This window comes from Schistosoma mansoni, chromosome 6 (genome assembly GCF_000237925.1).
Source record: "Schistosoma mansoni strain Puerto Rico chromosome 6, complete genome".
NCBI classification, from domain to species: Eukaryota; Metazoa; Platyhelminthes; class Trematoda; order Strigeidida; family Schistosomatidae; genus Schistosoma; species Schistosoma mansoni.
The window spans coordinates 6,559,797-6,571,740 of record NC_031500.1 but is presented as its reverse complement, the minus strand read 5'-3'; the positions used below and the strand labels follow the sequence as shown (position 1 = coordinate 6,571,740).

Here is an 11,944-nt window from a genome sequence, read left to right as displayed (position 1 = left end):
CTTCAATTGACTCACGCTTTCAACTATGATGAATATTGAATTCATTAAATATAAATATTTTTAGGAGTACTTTGATCAAACGTTTTAATGGAGAACACTTATGTGTAATGAATAATTCATCTAGAACTTTGTAGATTTTTGTTTTTAATGGAGTTTTGTTCTCTGAGCTGGATGGTTTTGTCGTGGAGCTTTCATCGTCCTTCAAACACTTCACTTCTATCCGAAGTTTGTGCTGATGATATCGTTCAGAAGGACGATGAAAGCTCCACGACCAAGCCATCTAGCTTAGAGAATAAAACTACATCAAAATCATCTACCTGAGTTACAAATCTTCTCCATCATCTCAAAAAAATTTTATTGTTCTATGATTATTAACTTTCATGGTTAGTCTTTAACTTTTATCTAAGTACAGTCTTAGAGAAACTTTATTGTAATACTATGTTCGATAGTCTTATTCATGAGTATACAGTCCTTGAATTCAACAAAATCATAAAAATTAACAAAGCTTATATATTAGTCCATAAAATAAATGTTGAACCTACTGTTAAGTAAAGTATCTGCCATTTTCTGTTCACTACGAAGCGCTTGTGTTCTATCTTCAATAATAGATTCAAGACATCTAGCATATTCTTTCGTCTTAAATAAAATGAAGCAAGCATGGATGGTTAGAAAATTTAACACAAAAATGAGAACAATTATTTTTGGTACAGGGAGGTTTTGTGGATGCTGTGGAAGTTTCACAGCTTACATAACAAAATGACCGTAGACAATGATTAAAATCTAGGAAGCACTGCAAAACTCAACAATCTGCATGAGACCCCTACATCAACTCTTTAGCGATTACTTCTAGGAGGTAATTCAGTAAGTTCTAGTTAAAACCCATAACCAGTAGAAATCAACTATTTCAGGCGTGAAACAGTTATTCTCCGGAGGAAATGGAAGATGGTACTACGATATCATAAAAACTATTGGTCTAAGGGTTAATCACTTCAAGACTTGAATGTTTTAGGTTTGGTTCTCTGTAGGACCTTGAATAAAAAATAATGAGGCACCTCATAATAAGGTGAACGATTATTATTTTATTTAAAAAAAGCTTAAGTAACAAGATTCTCAAATACATATTTTCGTTTTATCTATATAAGACCACAGATACACACCGATGATGCGATTCATACTGGGACAGAATAGCTGTTTAATGGTGATTTTTTATATCATATTAGTTCACTTTAAAATTTAACCCTAAAATTATAGACCAGTTTGTTTGTCGTATGAATGAATAACACTTTGTTTGGTAGTAACAGAATTTCAAAAGATGGCATAATATAGTGTATGTTATTTATGCTGACAGATATCAATATTATGTAGCATCAGTCGGAAGTAGAATGCTTGACAGTAGAAGATTGAAATGAAGAGAACAGGAAAAAAATCAAAGAGTAATTGAAATAACAACAGAATTAGAGGAATAATGGAGTAGATAAAGGACAAGGTTAAGATGTGCATATGATGTATTTACTGTATGATTTCCATATTTCATCAAGCCGCTGTGTGATTTTGCACAAAACAATAAATCGGTTTACACCACCTACGTGATCGTTTACTAAAATACTACATAGAATAGTGCTTAGAATTTTCAGACTTTGAACCCCACAGAATCTAAAATTCTTGTCATGAAACTTAGTGGTGTGTTGAGTTATTTTAGACTATTTCTTTGAACCATCTGCCTTATTGTTACGTTTGAAAGCGACTGTGACGAGTGCTTGAACTCCAATAATAACAACAGTAATTGAAAAATTAAGATACACTGTGTACTTGTAAAGGAATAAAATAAACAAAAATTTATGGTGATAAAATCAACAATAACATTATAATCTACTTATAACAGGCAAGTGATACTACTTACAAGTATTGTACCTGTATCAACTCCAATATTCCTTGGATTAATCTTAGTCAACCATTCTATAATTGTATTTAAGTTTGGTCTAAGTGTGACTTCACTCCAACAAGATTCCATCAACTAATGTAAGACAAATTAAACAATAACGACATGATTATTATATGAAACTGATTACGTGATAGTGTAGTGAACGAGAACTCTGGTGCAGAAGACTAATTTATTGTTAGATGCAAAATCACAAAGTGAAGATCGTACATCGATTACATCGTTTGCACATCTTTGATTTGTTTCTCACAAACATTATTATTTGTGAGTTCCCGTTTTTTATCTTGATTCCTTTCAGTTTCCTTCTCTCTTCTGTTCATTTTAATCTTCCCAACCTTCTGCTCGCAGATATTCCACTTCCAATCGGTGTTACATACTACTTATATCTGCAAATATAAGTAGCATACATTGCAATAGCACATTCTGGAGAGTGATCTTTTTGTTTTTTTAAGTACTATTCATTCTTTCATGTAAATCACAGAACAGGATTTGTAAAAGGTTGAACGCTATATGCGCATAAGTCCTAAGCAACAAAGTAATGGGAGCTAGTTAAACACAATACTTATAGATTGTTGAAATGTCTCGAACTGTTTTAGTGACTGATATTTTATGAATCTTTGAGACGTAAAACACTCACTCAGTAATAAAATATTTTGTTGCAAAAAAGCAACTACAAACTGAGATTAGAAGTTAAGCTAGTTCAAACCATCAGACTTTATGAGATCACTGATTCTATATGACATTCTCGTTAGGATAGGTAGTCGTACATGTTATGATGATTGATAATCATAAGTAAACTGGAACCTAAGACATCAAGGTCTCCAAGAAAACAAGATATTGTAAGGAGAATCATGAGACTTCCAACGATCCATTTTCGTCCAGCTAATTTGTTCTATGAACAAGTTAATAATACGCGTATTTAAAAATGGAATAGTTTAAAGTCCGCTAGCTTAAATGTTCTCTTAAGGCAAATGAAACACAAATATTGGGGGAAATATTAGATCACGATCGAAGAAATAAACAACTAGGTAAGCTACGACATCTTGAGATGATTTTCATCACAACATACTTGACCTGTAAATCACAATTCCTATCATAATTTTCCTACCTCTTGTCTACTATATCATCTATAGCATAGCATTTTAAACGTGACCAGTGATACATTCTGACTAACACGATAAATAATAAGCCGAGACGAGATACACTTCTATTGATCTGCCTAACCGCAACTCTTTTTCTATCCCAGACTTGGATTCAAAGAGAAGTTCGCACAGCCCTTAGAAAAAGAAATCATGCTATAAACACAATCATATCATATGTGGCGGAGAGCAAAGTAAACAGTACCTAATAATTCAGCACTCATTAAGATATAGTAAAATGTATAATATTTATTCAAGACAACGTAACTCATGGCGCCAATCTTCAAATTGTCACATTCTTTCAATAAAACCGTCTGTTCATGATGTTTTCCTTGATTTTATGAAAAGAAATCAAATTTTAGTGCCAACATCCCTTAAAGTGCAAAACCATGGTTTAAGCATAGAAAGGTTACACCTTTTGAGGAAATAATTTTCCCGGAAGTATCTGACTTAAAACTCACGTTGTTGTATTCTTCAAAAGGCGGTACTGTTGTAACCTCGTATTTAACATCAGTTTCAAAACGTCTTTTAGTCGGCAATTCCGGGTGATTATACATTGGTTCTGCCACAAATTCGTCATCCTAGTTTATCAAATAAAATAACAACATGCTGATTAAGATGACAAACATGTTACATTAAGTATGAAAAACTATCATGCAAATAGATTAACCTACAATAATCGATATTTTTAATCAACCTCTTAGACATAATATTTTACAACGGATTTTAGGAAGTTTGCTGTTGACGTTGTACTTCTAAATTTACAGTTCAAAGAAGACATATTCACTGTATTTGCATCCTCAAAGCCTAATAAATGACCAAATAATGAAAATCACCTCGTATGTAGATTACAATAATTCAACACTGAAATTTGTTTTCAATCATGTAGAGTCATTTCGGCATTTTATTTTATAAGTCCCTGGATTTAATCGAATGAAAAACCACAATGCAATATACTTAGTTAGTCCCCTTACTACTTATATTATAAAAAACAACCATACCATATAAATAATTTTTAAACTAACTTGAGACGGATCACTACGACTTGCTGTTTCCCACATGATTGTACCAAAACTGTATATGTCTACTGCTGGCACGAATAATGTTTCTTTATAATCTAAGAAAACAATGTAGAAAAAGATTTATTTAACTGAGGTGAACTGGATGAATTTTCAATAATGGAATTAAAATAATTAACATCAGACATTTTGACATTAAGCTAAACTTCACAATCAATATGAGCTTATCATTGGAAAAAACAAACAAAGAAAATACATGTTGATAACTACAGTTACAGATGATGATATGTGTTTATTTATAATCAGAAGGGGTTTGTGGAGATTTAGTATTTTCACAGTTGAAAGCATGAGTCAATTGAAGCTAGACCACCAAGGAAAACCTGTAAGCACTGGACGGCCGTTTTGTCCTATTGTTGGCACTGCTGAGGAGTTCCACAACAGGACGAAACGGCCGTTCAGTGCTTCCAGGTTCTCCATGGTGGTCTAGCTTCAATTGACTCATGCTTTATACTATGAAAGTACTAAATCTCCACAAACCCCTTCTGGTCATAATCATATGCTCACTACTGACTGACTGATAGGTCCTGGGTTGGAATCTCGTGAGCCGGGATCGTGGATGCGCACTGCTAATGAGTCCCATAATATGACGAAACGGCCTTCCAGTGTTTCCAGGTTTTCCATGGTGGTCTAGCTTCAATTGACTCATGATTTCAATTATACAAATCTCCACACAAAAGAACCCCTTCTGTGAATTGAAACTTTTTGAACACATCCTTACTTTAATCTCCCTGAGAAATGAGAAAGTAAAGTGCCCCAAGGATTAACCATTAAAAAACATACCAGCAGTAATTTCTATCATAAATTTAATCAAATGGTTCAGTGTTATCACATTATTCAAGATAATATTAAGAAAACACTATGAAACTCTCAAAAATTTAACACTTACCTCTATATTCAGGTGGGATATATGGCAGATTTTCTGGTTTATCTAAAAATGTTTTATGTTTTTCAAAATTATTTGACCAAATTAAACTATCTAATCCATAATCCGTTATTTTACATGTCCATGTATCACTAACTACACAATTTGATGAATTCAATCGACCATGTACAATGTGATAATTATGTAAATAAGCTAAACCATTTGCAAGACCAGTAAGAAAACCTATTCTATTGAATGGAATGAACAGAAGAAGAAGAAGATTGTACCGAATCCATATTCAATAGAATACATATTTGTATAATTAGATGTCAATAACTTTTACTTTGGATTATATTGAACGCTACTTAACATCGGTAATATATGAACTTCTGTACTCAGAATCCAAGATCTTGTTTATGTGAAACAGTTCATGCTACTGTTAGAACTCATATTGTAGTGAACAAAACACTAGTTGGGGACAATCAAATGTATTTAGGCACAAATTACAGACTATCTCACTAAATTCTGATAACCATACAGTAAACAGTTAATTTGCAAAATAACAATCAATTGTCTCAATCTTAACTGTTCCTTCTGCAAATATCAGTCCGTCTTCTCTGATTTCATTGTTCATGCATTTTCATACCGATTGCGTTTCATTTCTGTTCTTTCTTTATCGACCTTCTGCCGAAATACATTCTATGTCTGACCATCACCATATACTACTTATATGGATATAAGTAGAACACACCACAATATGAAAATTCATAGCTATATTTCTCCATTCAAGCCGGTGAGTAATCTAGAAGTGTAAATTAATAATATATATTAAACGTTCTATCGAATATTCTATGTCAATTTTTTCGACTAATAAGCTTCTGCAAGGAAAAGCCCAAATTGTTTGCTGAGCTCCCGAAAAATTCATCATCTAAGATATAATTTGTTACCATTCAAAATTTAAAAATTTGACTTTTATGGTAAACATCTTTATATTCAGAATATCAACAATAAAATGTGGGGTGTACTACTCTAATTAATGTTGGCTCGTATAATTTATTAATAAATGTTATGTAGTAATAAACTAGGGATGCTTCATAGTAATTAATTTCTATATTATCTTGGTCTTGTGAGAATATTCAAAAATATATCCTCTGTACTGTAAGCTTACCTTAAACTCCAACTCAGCGGGATCGAATCACGTCGAAGTACATAACATAAACTTCCTCTATCACAAAATTCTGTATACAATGATAAGACAGGTGATATAAATGTGACTCCGATGAGCTTCACTAAATTATTATGTTTCATTTTTCTGTAAAATATATGAGGAGAAATTCAATTAGATAACATTAGTAAAAATCTTTAACTGTTTGCCTCAATAAAAGACATCAAGAATACAGAGTCTGTTTAGTTCATCAGTGTATCGAATATAGAGTACTTTACGGTTTATTCTTCTTCAATGCATCAATTCATCAATGTATTCTTAATCATATTCGACATTGTATATCACTGTACTACACTGTTTTGTGTATTACTTGTTTGAAATTAAAATATATAATTTTGTAGTTTTACATCATTCACCAAGAAAGGTCATCAGCCAAATTGGCTAACATTGGTAAATAAGGATTAACATATTTTTATGCAGCAGTCTGGAAATACTTCAGTTCAAGTAACTGGGTAAGAACTCATTAAAGTAGTATGTAAACATTATTAAAGATCACAGGCTAGGACGAAACAGCTACTCAATGATTTCTGGTTTAATAGTGATTTCCAGTTCATTTGTAATGAGGGTTAATCACGACCTGAAAACTTTCAACACATGCTTCAGCTAATGAAAAAGGGAAGACGAAACATAATGTCACCACTCTTGGATATCGAATGCAGTAAAAAACAGATACTTGACTTTGTATGAGATAAGTAAAAATCATAATCTGCTTCTTAGGAGATGTCATTTGCGATAGATCTAACTTTGAGTTCATTAATAGTAGGTCGCGTTTTGTTGTTGTTGTTGTTGTTATGAATTGTTTGTTATATATTATTATGTGAAACAAGATCTAACAGCGGCTTTTTTCAGTTATTTTGTAGATGATGTCTATGGCGAAGTGACATCATCTCCAGAACCAAAGTGCATTAGACAATTGTCTATTGCGGTCTGAGGTTTACTAAAAGCTTTTATCCATGAAATTACATAAAGTCGAACTGGAATCCTTCAGGCATCGACACCAGATCAATAAATATGGACCATGTGATCGATAATTTAAAATCCAACACATTTAGAACGAATAAGCACATCTTTCTTTTATTATAACTTACTTAACTTCCCATAGTTGTTTTTGCATATCGCTTGTTAACTCAGTAAACTCTACATAGATTTGTTTCATTGCTACTGGAACGCAGTCACTAAAAATTTAAAAAGCATAAATCGGAGAGTGTTTTTTATTTCTTATTGGAGATTGATAAAACAAACTCCTAAATTATGAACTACTAGATGAATGCTTCTTTCTTGTCTATACACAACATTTACTTGAATCAAACTAAAGATAATTAAGGTCAACAGACAACAATTTATCAGCGGTATTTTCAAACTGTTAAAACCTCCAGCAAATATTAAACTTCTTGCGCGTCTAGTCATACCAAAAACATGTAGTTACGTCCACGAATTCCGATGAGCGTTGAGAATCTAATTTAAGATCAATAACTTGTATACAAAATTCATTGAATGGAAATAACTATTAATTTAAATAAACTAAGAGGAATAACTTAATTATCAGTCAGGAATTTGTAATCAGTTATTCTTTCACCTTAGAGAAAGATCATTAAATGATCATGATTTGCTAACGCAACTACATCATTTCTGAACCTCTGCACAAAGAACGTTATACAAAACTAAAATATTTGTGTAACATGATCAATTTTCGAATGTAACCAGGACCATCTAATCACACTGTAAATGTTCAGGTTAGATACCTGAATGTTTATTAACCTATCGTTCAATTAAACGGCAGACAATTTCTCTTTGATGTTGGATGAAAATGTTCGATTTTTTTGCTAGCTTTATGGTCAGTACAAGTGCTAGTATCAATGAAAATCAGATTTATTGTAGTCGTTTCGAAATTCCTCAAGATTTTCAACAGTAGTTTCATAATTAGTTCAAATCAATTGATTATAATAATAGAAAACTGTCCCAATGCCTTTGAAAATATGGATATAATTGAAGTTTTTAATATGATTTCATAAGTAATAACATTTACCTTGTTAAACATAAAGAAATTTATTGAAAGTAACTTACATCATCTTAAGCGAACAGTTTGTGAACGGTAGAGAAACAGTTTAATCCACCTATCCTTTGGATCAACTAAAACAATTGTAATTAAGAGAAGTCATTACAGAACTCAATCTGATTGAACAACCAATTGTCATCAGTATGAATTTTGTGGAGATTTCAATAATTTCATAGTTGAAATTATGAGTCAATTGAAGCTAGACCACCATGGATAACCTGGAAGCACTGGATGATTACTCAAAGCTCGTGGATTGGTTGAGGTTAGACATTAACACCGTTGGATGCCGGCTCAGTGGTCTATCAGTTAAGTGCTCTGGTGCGAGACTGGTAGGTCCTGAGTTCGAATCTCGTGAGGTGGGATCATGGATGTGCACTGCTGGGGAGTCTCATAATAGGGCGAAACGACCATCCAGTGCTTCCAGGTTTTCCATGGAGATCTAGCTTCAAGTGACTCATGATTTCAACTATGAGAATCAATATCAAACAAGCATCGCTCTATGTTGGTCTGTATACATTAACTAATATAAATGAGTGATTGAACAGACTATGAAATATACAGAAAAAAACTTAAAATTCGTGTAATTGACTTTTATATAATCCAATGAAATCCAATGTAGACCACATTTTGTTTAAAAACGTTTTACTGAACTAAATATTGGGTATACATAATAGAAGAGCTGCAATAAACAGACATATACCAATGTGAGAATAGATTTTCATTATGTTGCACAAATCAAACTATAAAAATCATTTATAAAATCCCTCTGTAATATGTTTTAAAGCGCTTAAAATTCCATTTTTAACATGGTCAGATCGTCTATACAATAGTTAAGAACTCATATATGCCTTTAACATTTCTCATTTTTCATTAAAATAAAGTCTCTCTTTAAACAGAGCTTGAACAACGAGATTTGTATAGTAAAAACGATTCTTCAATCTGTTTTACGGTTTCTCATCACTTGCATACAATTTAAAATTATAAGAAGACGAAAGAATAATGAAAAAGCGATATTTTGGAAACAGACATTCTAAGCTAAGATGACGGTGGCTAGTAGTGGAATCCAGGACGTAAGTCTTTTCTTATTTGAAACTCGTGAGTTGGATATACCTGCATCTAAGAGTTGATGTTGTTGATGTTATCCACTAAGTTACCTTTTTTATTTGGCTTTTAGGATTCCTTGTGACAAGTTACTTCTTAAATACTGTAGAGACTTGATTTAACAATGACTTTGTTATCAAAAGCTGAATGAAATTCTGCTAGAAGAATTTATTAAATAACATTGTATTTTGAAAAGATTTTTTTAGCTCATTTTTAATTTTGGCGTCCATAATTATCCTAGTTTCATTGTAAATTAACTCATGATTACTTACTATCATAAATTTTCGCTGGATCGAGTACCCAAGTTTCTTCGATTTTCTTGTTTGCTTTATATCTTCTTATATACTGTTTCGTGATAAACAGAGCAGTAATGAAAATACAAATTATGAAGTGCAATTAAACAACTGATTCATGAACAATGTAACTAGAATCCAAAGCTTATTTTGTGAGGCTTTAATCGAGTTCAAAATGCATTTAATTACCGATCGACGTCAGCTGGCGAAATCACCCAACTCCAGAAAGAGCATTGTACCTCACATAGAATCGCAATCATAAATGTCAGGTCTGATTCTGAATTTAAGAATTGATGTTATATTACGAAGTTCTGATATATGAAGTCACTTAGGCTGGTATCGAAACCGATAATCATGGTTAGTCTTTTGTGGAAACCACTTTATATCACAGTATGACTTCGGATGAAACTGTGGGCTATTAACTTTAATGTATCTCACTAGCTGTGAAATTTGAGGGTGCCAAGTCTAATCATTTGCGGGATCATATGTGAGCATTGCTAAGGAGTCCTAAATCAGAACAAAATGGATGCTCAATGATTTCTGAACTCAGTGTCATTTCCAAATGAAACCGTAAACGTTTCGTTGAGAGCGGATGATCAGCATAAGCGACAGTCATCTATATTCCACCTCTTTTCTTCACAACCTGTGTTTAATTCCATATTTCATATATAGTTGTTATGTTTTAAGAGAATCGTTAGCATGGATTATAGATCTGATGACGTTTATAGAAAACGTATTTTTTATATCTAGTATAACGCATACGAATCCATCATTAGACAAATGCCAACATTTTGTAACATGTTGTGAGCGGTTTCGTTTGGTAATATGACTTGATAATTCTAAAGGTTTCACAACGAACCTGGTTGTTGAATTGGTGGAATACAGACTATTTAACATCTCTGTAGTCTAGTGTCACTATGTTAAATTAATTCTCTATCATGGGACCTCCTGTTACTTTTAAGAATGTAGACTAAGCAAATTACAAATTGGAAAATGGTTTTTGACTGAACTATCACATTGTAGCAATAAATGAACTGTTATCTAGTTCTTAAACCCGTTTGAGATCTATCGAACTTGTTTCAATAACCTAAAATCACAGTTTCTTGTTAGCTCGTTATATGAAGTCTTTAAAAAAGCTCAGTGGTAGCTTCCATGAATATAATGTTGGATGACATCAGTCACATACTACAGAGAATACTGATTTCTTTAAAATCGTAGATAGGCTTTCCTAACAAGTTTCAACCAGTATGCAACTGATATCTCAAACATTCATCATAGACTGATATCACATTGTAAATCAGTGAGCTATGAGGACCATCAGACCTCTACTTAGTTTTTCTTGTGACCACATAGAAGTGAACATTCCTATGTAAGTGGAAGGGATCAAAGAAAATATCTCTGAGCTTTGTGATAAGTACTGTTCCATAAAACCAGTATTTTTGAAACTAATGACTGTCGTAACCGAATGTCATTACATAATGTGAACTGCATTCTCAATAACCAAGATTCGATATATCTGCTGAATTAAAGTAAGGACTATTCAGTCACACATTTCGTTACTATCATACAGTGAATATTTGTGTACAGCAATGATCCCCATAATTTATACTGCAAAACAATACATAAAAACAATGTTAAGAAACAGTAAGGATACACTGTATATCCGATCTTCTATCATTCTATCAGAATTGATTAATCAATAATCTAATTACTTTCAGGATCAAACTTTCTGGATATTTTTTTTAATTAGATGCAGTCATTTTGACTAACAGCATCAATACAAAATCATCCCAACTGAACATCAGTATACTGAGTTACGACACAGTATAAAAGAAATGATTAATTGACACAAACATATGTAATGTAATTATAATAACTTACATTGTAAATAATGATCAATCCAATAACCAGAAGTAATGAACAAGCCAATACGATTAAAACTATTTCCATTGCTTGTAGTGATGGATATGTTTGTAATGTAGAGTAAATGTCTGCAAATAAATAATGAAAGTGTTTATTAAACTAACAGTTTATTTGATACATATTAACTAAGTTGGACAGAAAATATAAAACAAAGACTGGCCAATAATCCACTTCCTTAAAGATTTATAGTTTACAAACGATAAATAAATCTCACCTAGTATGTATAGTACATTTTGAGATGGTGGAGAAAATTTGTAGCTCAGGTGGGTGATTTTGATGTAGGTTTGTTCTCTGAGCTGGATGGTTTGGTCGTGGAGCTTTCATCGT

At 32.3% G+C, this 11,944-nt stretch overlaps 1 protein-coding gene across 1 annotated transcript in view; it reads right to left on the bottom strand.

Moving 5' to 3' along the window:
• Smp_085680 (serine/threonine RGC) overlaps nucleotides 1-11,944 on the bottom strand; it is a gene marked incomplete at both ends in the record, with an annotated part of 32,229 nt that overhangs the window by 9,622 nt on the left and 10,663 nt on the right. The window contains 7 exons of the mRNA XM_018798097.1: nucleotides 543-629; nucleotides 1,894-2,014; nucleotides 3,540-3,659; nucleotides 4,104-4,195; nucleotides 5,038-5,267; nucleotides 6,188-6,331; nucleotides 7,333-7,419. Coding sequence (XP_018653073.1) covers nucleotides 543-629; nucleotides 1,894-2,014; nucleotides 3,540-3,659; nucleotides 4,104-4,195; nucleotides 5,038-5,267; nucleotides 6,188-6,331; nucleotides 7,333-7,419 — 881 coding nt within the window. The remainder of the gene's footprint in view (nucleotides 1-542; nucleotides 630-1,893; nucleotides 2,015-3,539; nucleotides 3,660-4,103; nucleotides 4,196-5,037; nucleotides 5,268-6,187; nucleotides 6,332-7,332; nucleotides 7,420-11,944) is intronic.